Source organism: Chamaea fasciata, unplaced genomic scaffold, assembly GCF_029207755.1.
Source record: "Chamaea fasciata isolate MVZ Bird 193981 ecotype frontalis unplaced genomic scaffold, bChaFas1.0.hap1 SCAF_1, whole genome shotgun sequence".
In the NCBI taxonomy this organism is placed as follows: domain Eukaryota; kingdom Metazoa; phylum Chordata; class Aves; order Passeriformes; family Sylviidae; genus Chamaea; species Chamaea fasciata.
The window spans coordinates 147,833,106-147,848,159 of NW_027094086.1; the positions used below are offsets into that span (position 1 = coordinate 147,833,106).

At 43.3% G+C, this 15,054-nt stretch overlaps 1 protein-coding gene across 2 annotated transcripts in view; it reads left to right on the top strand.

Moving 5' to 3' along the window:
• The window catches only part of ACVR2B (activin A receptor type 2B), a 98,893-nt gene that overhangs the window by 28,978 nt on the left and 54,861 nt on the right, over window positions 1-15,054 (top strand). Inside the window, exon 1 of one of the 2 annotated variants that reach the window (XM_066201278.1) lies at window positions 10,489-10,543. The exons of the other annotated variant lie outside the window; for it this stretch is intronic. Coding sequence (XP_066057375.1) covers window positions 10,519-10,543 — 25 coding nt within the window. The 5' untranslated portion in view covers window positions 10,489-10,518. Of the gene's footprint in view, window positions 1-10,488; window positions 10,544-15,054 lie in introns of those variants that run through there. 2 annotated transcript variants of the gene reach the window in all.

The window sequence follows — 15,054 nt, forward strand, 5'->3', positions numbered from 1 at the left end:
ACACAATCTCTTTTTACACTCCTTTTCCTCATCTTTCAGGCTTCCAGTCACTTAGGTGAATGTGGTACTTTGTCATGTCACTTGGATGATTCTGGCCTTAGTCATCCATTTATCTGGCATGCTGTGGGTGTCCCCAGCAGCTCTTTCACATGCTCCTTAAATGGGTCCATGGAGATGCTGCTTCTTCCTTCTAATTGTCCTTTAGGACTCCAAGGATCCTACAGAGGGCTGGTATTCACACACACTAGGAAAAAGGCCCTTTAGATTTACTCAGATAACTCAGAGAATCCTGGAGATAAAATTCCACAGCGTGATAAGGGATCTTTCCAAACCCGATAAATAATCACATTATTCTGTGTGTCTCCTGGATTTCTGTTCTTATTTCTATTGCTCTTCCTTCCCATTGTTTCTTCTCAAATTATACTCCAAATGACAAGGTGGCAGAGCAGAGTGAGGGGAACCCTTCATGGAAGCATTAAGGCTGGAAAACCCCTTCAAGATCATGGAGTGAGTCCGACCATTAACCCAGAACTGCCAGGCCCACCATGTCTCTAAGCACCACATCAACACATTTTTTGATGTCTCCTACCACAGTGAGAGCTTTGTCATGTTTCAGACCTTTGGATACTACTTTAAACCATCCCCTGGCACCTTCCTGGGGCTCCTTTGTGCTCTCTGCACTGGCAGGCAATTTATAAGGACCTCAATGACATTGTGATACTCAGCAAGGACTTCCTTCTTAAAGCTGGAGTAAGTTACTCGTGGGGTGTAATTGCTGATAAGGCCCCTGGTAGCCCAGCTCCCTAAGTCAAGCAAAATATTGATTGTGAAGTGCTTCCCTTGTATTTTAAGCTCACATTGTGTCCCCCTGGGTCTCAGCGGCCACGCTGTTGGAAAGGGGACATGTGCTCACCACAGCGGGAAGACTTGGAGCAGTCTTCTTGGGGCAATTGTTGTGTTTAATAAAGGTGATATTTACTGATTGATAGCAGACACTGTCCCGTTCCTCAGCAGTGCTGATTTGTCCTTCCCAGTCCAGGGGACACCCAAGTGTGTGCCGAGGGTGAGAGCCGCCGAAACTAACCGGGAGCCAAGTGTGAGAAGGAGGGGGGAGCAAGAAAGGTCCTAATTTTTCTAAAGGAAAGCATGGCCGAACACCTGCTGTTCCCCAACAGAATAATATGAATTTGCATCAAAAAGGGGTCCCAATCAGTTGTGCTGGCTGCTTTTGAGGAGAGCAGTTGTGTCTGGAGGCATTCTGTTGGGGGAGATGTCTTCCAGTGAAAGCATTTTCCACACAAGGGCCGTGGGGCCCACCCCGCGGCTGGCATTTACAGAGGGGTGGAAATGCCATTTAAATTTCAAATGGCCTCAAGTTTTCACAGTTGCCATGTCAATAGATCAAGTTCCTTGAAATACATTTTAAGCGGAGTTTACACAGAGCCGCGGGAGCCCGCATTGACTCCGAGGGCTGCCTTTATTGTGCCTCCAGCAGCGGTAAGTCAATATGGCACACTGAAAGCAGCCCTGCTCCGCTGCTGAGCGAAAGTTAGTAAATTCCCCCGTCTCCTTCCAACTCTTTTTTTTTGTTTTTTTTTTTTTTTTTTTTGGTAGCAGCATGTTTAACTAGCTGAAATGGTCTTTTTTTCCCCCCCTCCCCCCCGCCCCTTCTTTCTTCTCTCTGACCCGTTGCGGGGAGGCGGTAATTAGATCAGGCTACTGAACTCATCACATCTTCCATCCAGGAACGGCTGAAAACTGGAGTGATGCAAGGGAAGGTAACAGGAAAACAAGTGGGACAGTGCTGATAAGGGCAGGCAGTTGCTTAGTACAGAACAATAGAAAATAAAACTTGAAAACAAGACGGGCCAGAAGAGTGGTCATATTTCATTGTAGGAGGTGATGAAGGTTACAAAGCTGTTGTTCCAGGGACAGCATCCTCTGGGAGTCACCTGATCTGACCTTCCCACTGTTACCCCATGCCTAATTGTAATTCTCACTCATTTATCTTCCTTCCCTATCCAAAATAGCTCCAAGAAGGTTTGGGGCTTGCAGCAGATGTGGGTTATAGGAAAAGACTGCTGGGGATGGGGTTGTCTCTAGAGAGAAGTGGAATGGACATGGCTGCTCCTGGGAAAGGCTTGAGATGTTTTCTTTAACTTCCCCAGCTGATCCATCAGTGTATGACTGTACCTCACACAACTGCCATGGGTTAAAACCACTGGATTATTTTCTGGAGGGATGGTGTGTGGAGCAATGCACTGTGCTTCTGCAGTGCTGGTGTTCATGGCTGATGCTGCAGTCCAATTTTCACACTGGTTTTCTGGTGTGTGTCTGCATTTGGAGCAGGCAGTGTGCCTGCAGCACTGGAAACTGTCCTCTTTGATTTCTACAAGGCATGTTTGACACACTTCTGGAGATGCTGTGTGCACTTTCCTCTCCATCATCCATCTACTCATCCATCTACTCATGCAGGAAAACCTGTCATTTCTCCTTGGTGTGACCACCACAGAGGCTGTCCCTTCTAAAATGCTCTTTAGTTATTTCTCCCTGTGCCTTCCTGATGGATAGGTGAATCTGAACATCCCCGTCTGTGGGGGGCAGATCTCAGCAGGTTCTCATTTTAAGTTTGATATTTTACTATCTGCAGTCTTCTCCCTCGTGCTGGAGTAGCCTGTGAGGAAGCTGCAGCAGTCTGGAAGTTGGAGTGTAGACTTTGAATTTTAAATGCTCTGGTATGAGCTGTTTTGTTTCTGTTTGGATTGCGCCTACCACTTCTATCCCCAATGCTCCCCTGCCAGGATAAATCACTCCTGAGGTGTCCACACATTTCCTGGGGAATACCATTAACTTGAGCAAGCAAACGGATGACCTGGGGTGTGGTCTTGGGTGCTGATGATTGATCCTTTGATTCTGCCACCCAGGGAATGTTCCTCTCCCTTTTCCAGGGCTCTGATAAAGCTCTCTATCTGTGGTGCCCAAAAAAGGATGGTTATATTTACATTCTACCAGAAATAGAGAGTAGCATGGCAGAAGCATATGTCTTGATTCCTAAATGGGAAAAAAAGAAAATATTTAGGAAGTAAAAGCAGTTCTGTGACTAATTATTTTTAATTGTTGTCTTTTTTTAAAAAAAAAAAAAGATCAAGATTGTTAGAGTGCTTCTTTCCTTCCAGAACATCTACAAGTGATCAGGCTACCAAACAGACTAATTAGATGTCAAATAGACTTCAGTTCTTAAATTGGTCTAGTTACACAATGCAAAACATCACATTGGGAAGCAGATGGCGTGTCATTTTTAATATGTCTTGTAACTTGCCTGAAACCACTTCAAAGTTTCCTTAAAGAAAATATTGTTACCACTGACCAAAAGAGATGCCACTGAGTAGCTCTCAGCATAACAACAAGATGTTGGGTCAGTGTCTTGCAAATATTGTCAGCGCCTTCAGTGGCTTAAAAATAGAGGTATCAATTTAAAGGGGTTTATAGTCAGTGGAAAAAGAGCTGGTGCTATCTTAGAAAGTTGGGGGCCTTCAATTGGGACCTACTTGGACATTAGAAAAAATGATGACTATGATATAATTAGTTTTGAAAAATAATTTCTCTGTGCCCAAACTATATAGTTCAATTGGTGAGTCTGTAGGGCTGTTGCTTCCTTAGGACTGCCTGTATTGCCCTGGAATCTAAATGATCCATTGAATAGGAATATGGGGAACAAGACACCCTGCAGCAGTGGGGGGAACCCTTACCCTCAATTTACAGAAATATGAAAATTGCTCAACATCTTGTAACTGGAGTCATTACAGCATTAATAAAAACAGCATTAAGTGCTGCCAGGCTGTTCCATTACAACCTTAATTACAGAAAGAATAGGAAATGAGTGTTTGGGTGAAAAACAGCTTTAGGATGGTGGTGGAGATTAAGCAATACCAAACTGGAGGGAGAGCTGTGCTCGAGTGATCAAAGCTAGGAGGTAACCTCGGCCGTATTTCAAATCCATCCCTGAAGTTATGCTTCAGTGACTTTGGAAGGGGTTTTTGTTGCATGGATAGAAAGGTCCGTGAGATGGCAACAATAGCAATGAAAACGAAAACAATAGAGATGAAAACAAAGTCAGTAGTATGTGAAGGGTTGAGATTTTTTTTTTAATAGGCTCTAATATATATGAAAGGTCAGTTTAAGTGTCCTCAGATGATTTAATGCTTGAAGAAACACTTCTTTCCATTATAGGTTACATTAAATATTGGTAGAAGAGTATTGGTTTGGCTTGGGGGTGAAAAACAGGAAATAAATCAGTGTAGGCAAAATAAGGCAAAGAGTTTAATTTCTCTCTGATATTCTTTCATACACAGCTATTAGTTTCTTCTTGGTTACTTAAAATTCCATTTTCTAAAGAAAAGTGATAAATGCAAAGAATTAGTGTGAAATTAGTATTTTAATGAGTTGTGCAAACTTTGGAAATATCTTCTTCTTGCACAAAATAATAAAAAAAACCTAATAAAAAATAGAAGAATTTCCTCCCTCCCTTCCATCCCAGGCTCTGAAAGGGCAGGAGGAGCAGGGTAAGCTTTGCCACGGGGCATCCTCCTATCAGGGATGCTTAATTGCCTTTGAGTCTACTAATCTAATATATGAACAAATACCAAACCCATTAATTGTGTTGATTTAAAACCCATTTCCCCTCTTTTCTTTCTGCTTCCCCCTCCCCAAATATCTTTACAGATTCATCCTGTTGGGGACATGTGAAATTGGGTGATGTATTGACCTTTTTTGGGATTGGGAGGCTGTGGCTTGCAGGGTGAGGAGGAGTTTGGATGCCTTGGCGGTGGGGGATGCTTTTTGCTGGGGTGAGGTGTGATCTAAAACTGCTGTTGGGTGTGGGACTTTCGGTGATCCCCATGCAGAAAGAGGAAAACCAGGCTGGATAACACCTTCCCTGGGAAGGGAAGAGGGGAGATGGCCCTTTTGAGTTATTTTCACACCCTTTAGTCCCCCTGCTGGTAACACAGTTTTTAATTAACCTCATTAATAGGGGTATACAGGGCCTCAATCAATCTCTGGGCAAAGGCTCCTGAGAATGTCTTGCTTGGGGATTCTGATAAGTGCATTTGGCACCAGAACGTGCTGAAGATCTTTGTCTGTGACGCTAATTGCTTGTGTCATCCCTCTCCCTGCTGCCAGCTACACAAGGTTCTGGAGGTTTTCCTGAGCAGCGGAGAGTTTCTTTGGAAAGAAAACAACCTTGACTGTACTTTTGATTGTTTTGTGTGGCATTGGTTGGCTTTCAGTGCTGCTCGGGGGCGTTGAAGGAAGTGGCAGAATTTTGGAGAGGAAGCCCATGTGGACTTAGTGGGGAGCTGGGGAGTTTGGAAGGTACTTCTCTCTTTTTGGGTTCCTTGGAAAAATCTGTTTCTAAAATAAATTTAAAAAAAAAAAAAAAAAAAAGCAGACCCAAGATGTAAATCAAAGGAAGTAGTGAGCAGGATTGCTTGCCCTTGGTACTTTGTGGCTTCCCCAAAACAGGGTGTACGACAACATGGAGCTGCATCAAGGTCATGAAGTTTTGCAGAATAGCAACCACGTGGAAGAGAAGGCAAAAATGAAGCAAACCCCCTGGAATTAGTTCAGGTTTTGGTGGAAAATGGCCATCCATAGTGTTTTTGTTGCACGCTGCTTTGGTTGAGTGCAGATCATGTCACAACATTTTATTCACCTTTTGGAATGACTTTGTTTTTTAGTGCCTGATTGGTTTCATCCAATGTGGCTTTGTGGGCCCATCCACAAGGATTTACAGATCTTGGGGAGCACCTTTAGTATTGGCAATAGATCAACAGACTTGCTTTTATTTGGTGCTTCCCTAGACCCTTCATAGACAGTCTGTGCACCAATACCTTCAAAATCCTCATCCCTTGAATTATAATTTTGAGAATTTGGATCCAATAGATTTTGATCCAGTCAGCTCTCTATTTTTAAGGGCAGAACAAAACTGGGAACTTTTACAAAGTTGCTTTTTTTACAAAGGGGCTACAGAAACTTTCAGCACAATCATGGGTTTTTATCTCGCTGTGGGAGTAAAGATGCCAGAGCGTTTAAGAGAAACTGGGGGGGAGCAGGTGGGTTCTGCGGGCTTTGCTGATGGGCGTGTTTTCTCAACTTCCTGGTGGAGTTGGATTATTGGGTTTGTGTAACTCTGGAATAGGAAAAGATGTTGGAGAGGAAGCAAGGGGCATCTCTGTTGCCCATCTCAAGAGTTGAACCCTACCCTGCTTGTTATTCTATTTACAGATGTTTTACTTTGCTGTTTGTTTGCATGACTGTTCAACTCTTACAGTGGTCTCTTGACCATACACTTAAATGAACAAGAATCACCCCAAAAATCCTCCATTCTCCAAGCTATTTTCAATACGTAATTTTTGCTTATGTCATATCCAAAACAATCCACCCTTTTAGCAGCTTCCCTTGGTGGCCGGCAGAAGAATGGGAAGGTCCCTTAACCATTTCCCCCATTTTATTTTCCATAAAATGTGAGTATTTTGAACAGAAAACCTGACAAGTTGTTTCCTATCATGCATTGTAATTATCTATTATAATAGGGAATAAAGGATTAATTAGTTTTCAAGCTGCAGATATGATTTAATTAGTTTTCAAGCTGTATCTGAAACACCTGTCTTGGCAAAATCAAAGTGTTTTCATTTGGGGCTGAGGTAAAAATAGGGGAGTGGGAGGGAAGGAGGGGGGTCTCTGATTTTTGCTGACCTGCGGGGCTGTTCCCCCATTTTCTACCCTTATTGAGGGTTTTTTAAATGCTCAGTTTTTAAGGTGTTTAATTGGTCTTATGTGCATACACTTGCTCAGGACACATCATTGCCAGTTCCTGCCACTCTTCCCCAAAACCAAAGAAATTTTGAGTGTTCTATGTACAATGCATGTTCTGTCTCCAGGGATGTCACAACAAAGAGGAAAGGACCAAAACCCCGGGAGAAGCTTCTGTGCCTGAGAGTGAAACTGCAGCCTCTCTACTGCCTTTCCCTTCCAAAACAATAATAATAGTCATAATAGTAAAAGTAGTAATAGTAGTAATAATAATAATAACGTCATCCACAACAATAACAATAATAAAGGATATATTGTAATATATATTATATATTGCATCTATGTTATATGTTTTATATAGTCTTTGTAATTATTTATATTAATATTATAATCGTCATTATCATCAAAATCTACAAGAAATTGAGTTGTTTCTTCCTCTCTCCCGTCACAAAACCATATTTCAAAATCACTCCTTCCAAAGAGGTGTGCAAAGGAACGAGGGTTTTCCTTTTTGGAGGCGAGAAAAATGAACCATTTCTGAGGGGAAAAAAAAAAAAAAAAAAAAAAAAAAAAAAAAAAAAAAAAAAAAAAAAAAAAAAAGAGAGAGAGAGAGAACAAAAGCTGGGGTTTTTTTGCCTTTTTTTTTTTTTTTTTTTTTTTTTTAATTCAGTATCTGTTTTTCTTGGCTCATTTTTTTTTCCTCTCCATCTTCATTTCTCCCCCCACCAATTTTTCATTGGAATCCTTGCCTTAGGGAGCAGCTCTCCCTCCGCAGGCAGGCGCAGGGTGCAGCGTGCTTCCCTCCTGTAGTAGTAGTAAAGGTCACGCTTCCCTGCGGTGGCTTTTTTGGCCGGGTTATTTTTAACCCGGATCAGCCCATCCGTGCCTCTCCCTCTCCTTTACACCACACACTTCAGGGTGTCACAGCGAGACGACTCCACTCGAGTTTATTTTCTTGCTGTCCTCATTATTATTATTATTATTATTAATTTCATTTTTAAGTTCTTCTTTTTTCTCTCTCAATTTTTTTTTTTTTTTGGAACCGCTGGAGCTCTGCGGTTGGGTTGCGCCTGCCTGGGTGCTCGCCAGCAGCTATAAATAGCCTTGTGTACAAGCAAGAAGTGCCTGAATGAGGTTGAGCGGCAGGAAAGGAAAAGCCCCTTTTGGCTTCCAGCTGGCTGCTGGCCAAGCAGCGCATTGCTTCAGCAGATGAGTGTTTTTAAGGTAGCGTGGGAAGGAGAGAGCAGTGAGTAAGATGGTCTTTCTCTGGGTAGAGGTGTGTGTGTGGATGTCTCCGTGTGTGTCTTTTGTTGGGCTCTGATTTTTGTGAATGGCTGCCTGCGGGCCAGGGCGGCTGGTGATGCTGAGGGCAGCTTTGGTCCCTCGGGAAGCACGTTAGGATGCTCTGGAGGATCCCTGGTGAAGTGATGCCGGGTTGGGAGTCAGGTAGGTTTTGGGTGTGATTTGACGCCTGCTTCTGACATCACTCGAGTTTTTTCTGCCTTTTTTTTTTTCCGGTCTGGAAATGCTGCATTTGAACCGGGGTGTTGCACATGTGGAGGGGCGTCCCAGCTCCAGGGCTTCTCAGGGCAGCTCAAGACCCCGGTGGGTTTTGGACTTCCAAGCCTGGGAATTGGGAATGATCCCTCTGCAGCAGAAGCGATGGGACCATCATTGCTCCCTTCTCCCTCATCATCTCTGGGCAGAGCTGCTGGTTGGGTACCCCAAAGGGCAGCCACAACCCCAAACCTGCTCCTGAGGCTCTTCCTACCCAGGGGATGGTGATGATTTCTTGAATTATTGTAGCACCCTGGTGCAACTAAGGCTATGAAAACAGAAGAAAACACTCAAAATCAATGCTTCAGAAATACATTTTTACCCTTAGTGCATAGTTAAATAATTTTTAATCAAAGACTTTTTTTAAAGAGGACTTTTATCTCTTTTTATATATATATATTAAAGAAGCAAGTAAAAAGTGCCTTTAAGTGCCATATAGAAGCATGGATTAAATGGCAGTTCCTATTGAATTAAATGAGTTTTTATCAGAACACTTAGAGACGCTTTTTCAATAAAGACTGAATTGGAATGGGGAAAAGCTGAGTTCCCTCTGTCCAGTTCTTTCAGCTCCACTGAAAGGCTTTCTGGGGAGAGCCACTGCTCAGCCTGGAGAGCCTGCCGGGTTTGTGGGAAGAAAAGAGGATGAGGAGAGGTTGGGGTCTTTGGCTTTCAGATTTAAAACAAATTAAACCACCACAAAATTTCCTTTTTTGAATTTGCTAAATTTAATCTGAAGCTTGAGTATTTCAATGAGTTATGAATTACTAAAACCAGATGAGAAAAGTAGAAATTTAGGGATTTTTTCACTTTTCCCTCCCCTTGTGATAGTTTGTTTGCAAACTCAGTGAGAAACATTTATGCTAAAATAGATACACTGTCTCTGAAGTACAGTTAATGATTTAATCAACCATGTAAGATTTCCTTAAAACTTTCTACCTGATGAATTAGCACTGCAAAAAAAAAATGAGCAGAACATTAGGGATCAACTGATCTGATGATGATGGCAGCACTGGATTTTAATAGTGATGATAATGAGGCAACGATTGCTTGTGTGGCAGGACGATAGAATCAGATGTTTATGGTGCCCTGTGCTGTGTCCTGATATGATTTAGCAGTTATTGTCACTGGAATAAACTCAGATCTTCCCCAGTGCACCTCAAAAAAGCCATACACGGTGGGGTTTGCTCTCTTAAACATTTTGGGGACTTACTTCGCCCCCCTCCCCATACCCCCACCCCTCCCACCCTTTTTTTTTTTAACCTTCTTGCTAATTGTGTTGGCCATCCTGCAATGCGGGTAATGCAGAGTTAATAAAAAAAAAAAATAAATCAATCTCCCTCTTTCTGGTTTCATAGCTGTTCAAATGCTATAACTGCATTGTAGTGCTGGGTCATTTTTTCTTTTCCTTCTGTAATTGAATAGTCTCAAAATGCAGGAATGGCACTCTATTTATTTGAACTGTTTAGAGGGAAATTAATAGGACTATTTTTATGATTGGTCTTTTGTGTCATGGTCCTATTTTCCACTATCTGATTTATGTGGCTAGAGTAAAAGGACAGAACAAAAATCAGCTTCATTTGAATTGCTGATATTTCTTTTATAGAGGTTTAGGTTGGGATTTTGTAATTTCTGCTTTTGGAGCAGGACACAGAGAGCTCCAAGCAGAAGGACATGAAACATGGAGTTTCTTTTGTGCTGTTGTGATGTCAGGGCTGCTTTGATCTCCCACGGTGAAATGTAAGATGCTGCAAAATGCAGGATGGCTTGAGAGACCCAGGGATGCTTTTTCCCCTCTTTAAATTCTTCAGGTGGCTGGATTAGAGTGAGACCCTCGCGGGGGAATGGGATAGGGTGGGAGCTGCTGGCTGGAAATGCCATTAAGGGAATTTGAGCAGAGAGGATCACCAGAGCCCTTTCTTAAAGTCAAGTGAAGGTTGGGACCCCCAAGTCCTGGTGGGGCAAGGTCCTCTTTGAGGCTCCAGGATCACTCCCGGATGGAACCCAGACGTGCAGGGCTGGCTTTCCACTTTGGAAAAGGGAACAGTTTGTTCTGCACGGTGGTGTTTGCTTGCCCCGGTCAGAGATCAAACGTCAGGCTGAGCTGGGAGTTTGCAAGGGACAGTTTGGAGAGTCTGTAAAGAAGTGGACATGGGGACACCGCCTTCCCGACCAGGTTTGATCCTTCTCCTGGGCTGTGGTTTCCCCTGATGCTGGCTGCGGGGGTGGGGGAGGTATTTCAGAGGTGCTGCTGCATTTATTCGTGCAAACACAGGGTTTGGGTGGTGGGAGTGCCCTGGTAGCTGGAGATCAGTGACTGCCTGGCCAAATGTGTGCGGAGGGACTTGTAGTGCCAAGACAACAGGGTGGCTCGGACCCCAGGAATGGGACAGGGGGCTGCATGTCCCCGGCAGTGCTAAGGGGTGGGTGATTCCTTAAACCCAGCCTTTACCTGGCTGCACCTGGCTTATCTTCTCATCTCCCTCCCTTAGCAGAGGAGTAAAGCGTGAAGTCGCACTCTTTGTTTTGCCCGTGGTGAGCGGCTCTGCTTTGATATAATCCATTTTAAATGCTGGAAGTTCCTTTTTTTTTTTTTTTTTTTTTTTTTTTTTTTTTTTTTTTTTTTCCACCCCTTTGCTTTAGAGATGATTTGAAGCAGATAGATATCATCAGCTTGTGGTTCTGTCCCTGTCCTCCCCTTTCCTGGTGTGAAGGTCTGTGAGGACATGAAAGGGTGCAAAGGGATCAGCCACCCTTCCCGGGGCTCCCCGGCATCGCTGAGCCACAACCGGAGGTCACCAATGGCTCCTCGCCTCTTCTGGCAACAAGAACTTGCTATCCGCTGTTATCTCTGTGATAAAATGCATATTTGTGTGGGGAGTTTTATTTTTGTTTTGGTTTGGTTTTATTTTGTTTTGGTTTCTGTTTGTTTTGTTTTCAGTTTGTTTGGTTTTCTTTTTGTTTTTGTTTTGGTTTTGTGGTTTTGTTTTTTTTTTGCAAATAGCCTTATTACAGTCACAGCTCTGGAAGAGTTAAATCATCCAGCTTTAAGGAGCCAGAGCCAAATGAGGTTTCTTGCTGCCTGGCCCCTGGGAGCTCCCTCTGCTCGGTGGCCTTGGCTTGTTTGTGGAACCGTAGCTGATAGGAAAGTGTTGTCCTCTAATAAATGAGAGATAGCGACTAAGGAGATGTTAAGAGCAGAAGGTGCCACATGAGAAACAAACACCCAGGCACTTTGGGGGCTGCTGGCAATGATTGCTTTCCTGTGTGGACTTTGGTTCGTTCCTGGGTTGCGGAGTTCATCAGGGTGTTAGGAAGTTACTGGTGTTTCTGGGGCCAAAGCCTTCTTTATGCTAATTATGGCACAGTGCCCCCGCATTTTATATTTTACATTGATTTTTTTTTTTAAACTGTACTGAGGTATTTTAAGTTAAAACTTGTCGTCATGTGAGTTTTTATTTATTTGTCTAAGCACCTAAAACTCATAGTTAGGAGCTGAAAACCTTCTCCTTAAGGTGGGGCAATGCTCCCAAGTTTCACCACTCCAGAAGGGATTCACATCTCCTGGTGCAGCTTAGAAGGTGGTGCATCAGTGGTGAGAGACTGAAACCACACTGCTCCTTTGAATGACAGGCAGAGCAAAGTTTGAGGCTTTGTGTTTTAGCTCCTGCTAAGCCAGAAGAAAAGGGGCATGAAAAAAAAAGTGTTCCTCTTAGAAGACCCTATGCCAGAATTTGTTTTATAGATGTTATAGCCATACTTAAAGGCCACTTTTGCTTCATCCTGTTGATGAAAGGAAGGATGAAGCAGTCATCAGACATGCTGGATATGTGGAAATACCTGGGTTGATCCTCTGCTCTCTTGTTCATTTTCCCTTGGGTCCTCCAGAAGTCACTTTTTCTTCCAGTGCCCCAACCCCATGCCTGTAAGCACAGAAAACACTCTTCAGCCACATTAAGATGCTGGAAGTGATGTATCAGTGTTTGCAGGGTACTCAAATATTAGAAATAATAATTAAAAACTAATGCATTATTAATGGTTTATTAATAATAAATAACAAACATGAATGAATAATTATAAGAAAAATAAACACACAAATAAACTTAATAGTTTAAGCAGCAGTTATGTACTCAACCCAGCATGTGCCTTACGAAATTGTCTCCTGGTTACACACAGGATAAATTGCCACTGTGATAACCCTACATGAGTATAAGGTGTCTTAGGAGATGAGGTTGCATGGGTTCGGGTTGGATTGAAGGACTTGAAGTGAGTTCAGTGTGTAAAGAACAAGATGCATCATCCCCAACAAAAAGGTCTCTTCTTTATTGCTACTGTTATGCACTTCTTATGTTTTCTTATGTGTCTGTGCATGGAAATTATGGAGAGGGGTTTGCGGGGTTATTTCATCAGCAAAAGCATCACTGGATACTTCCTCTGTCTGAACTTTGGAGTGTGAGATTGCATCTCAAAAACGCAACTCTGTACAAAGGAGCATATCGGTGTGTACAGTGTAATTAGAAGTGTAATTAGCCTTCTAATTAACGAAAGTCTTGATTTTGACATCTAAAATAGTGTACTGGTGGTAAGGAAGAATACATGTTGCTATGGCAGGGTTGCACAGTGTCCCTGGTGACTCGCTGGAAGCTGCTGGTCCCGGGGAGCTCTGGCAGAGCTGCCACAGGGATCCCAGTGAAATATGTAGGGCAGGGACATGTGCTATTAGGAGAAGGATGCAGGCACAGTGCCACAGAGGTAGAGGTTAAATCATTGTGGCCTAATGCAGATTGGCACTAAACCTTGCCAAATTAAATGTTCAACCTTTTCTCTGTCAGAGGTTGCATTAACCACCGGTGTAATTAAGAAAAAACCAGTAATTTTACTCTGAGAGAGAGTTCTGAGAGGTCTTGTGCCTTGAGTTGCAAGAGTGAATAGTGCAAGTATCTGTCAAATTCAAGTGTTCATACTAACAGGTTTTTACCAAAAATGAGCCAGCAGGGAGAATTAATTCTAATGCCAAGCAGAAGTTCCTGCTGCCAAATGCCATGGCCTAAAGAAATGGAAAAGAATGGAGGGTTGAAAGAAAGGGTAAAAACACTCTTTTCATTAGTGAGGTGTTAATGATAAGTAGCTGTCTGATGGTTGGTTTAGCTGTACCTGATGAGCTTAGGGTCAGATCCCACCCATTTCTGGTTTTCCCCATCAGAGAAATGGGGAAGAATCTCTTCCCTTGAGATAATAGGCTTTGTGCTGGGTCTTGTCTTTCTTCTGCCTGCCTCTTCCTAGCAGTTTGGAGCTCTGCTCCTTGCAAACTTGGTTCTAAATTAGCTGGTCTTTAATTTTGTCGCATGTTTTTCTGTTTTCTCCACTGAAGGATGAGATGTCCTTCTCTAACTCTGCATTTAAAAGCAAGTGTAATGCAGCTCTCCTCTGAGCAGAGGTAGCAATGAATTGGAGGAGATGAAAAATCAAATAGCTGCTTACTCTTTCCTATTTCTCTTCTGTTTTTACAAGGAGGCAACTGGAAGACTTGACTGGTCGTGGTAAAAATGATTTTAAGCAGTTCAGTCATTTAAACTATGTTTAATTTTTGGCTTGTTTTTCATTGTTCATTTGCACCAATGAAGTTTACTGGTGACAAGTGTAGCCTGCTGGACTGGAGAGGCATGAGCTCTGCAGGGGCAGTCGTGCTGATATGAGTCGTCTGGGCCGGACCTTCATCAGTTTTTATGTTCCTTGTCATGGTGTTATTTTTTTATATTCTGGAAGCTCCTTTCTGCTGTAGATATTTGGTGTTATCTCAGCAAATTGCGCAAAACGGATCACTTTGGCTGCCATGACGCTGCCATGCTGGAAAGAAGTGGTTTGGTTTTTGTGTTGGGACGAGGCGTTGAGTTCCTGATCCTTTCTCTGCCTGGTGAGAAAGCGGAGCTGTCCCACTGCGACTGATACTTTCCATGGTGGAAACGACACAAAATGTGTGTGTGAGGGTATGGAGGGGAACGTCCACTTTCTTGGGATAGAGGACCTGTTTCAGTGGGAGAAAACTCATTTCCGTGGGCCGGAGGGTCAGTGCAGACTCATCAGAGGTGACAATCTGCTAGGGAGGTGACAAAATCATCCAATCTGCAAGAAATCTTGAAGCGGAGCGAGACTCCCAGGAGCCACGTAGTCACTGCTAATCAAGCCCAGGCTCAGCAGCTGTGCTGGTCCTTTCATCTTTCCGAGATGACCCAAGCGCTGTCACAGTCGTTGAGGTATCATGAAAAAATTCCAGATTTAATGACATGGCCCTGACGGCTGCAGCATCAACCCGAGCCCTGCCAGGAACAGCCCCTGTGGGTGTTGTTTGACTTGACAGATTGAAGGTGCTCCTTCAATTAATGCTGCATCATGGTTCTCTCTCAATAACGCAGGAGGTGTCAGCAGTTTTGTTTACAAGCCTCCGTGCTCCCCTCTTTAAGTCGTTCCTGACAAAAGGAAGTTTAAATGCTTGCATTGATTCCTGGCTCCGCAGTGCAAAATATCCACATGTGGCAAAGACGTGGAGATTTTTCAAAGCAGCCTAAAGGATTTAAAGTGCTTTTAACAGCTCCCAGGCCTTGGACCACTGCTTTTAAGCATCCGTGAGTCACAAATAGATTTAGAAGATAAAATGCTGGATGCTACTAGTTCTCTCAGCACATTCTT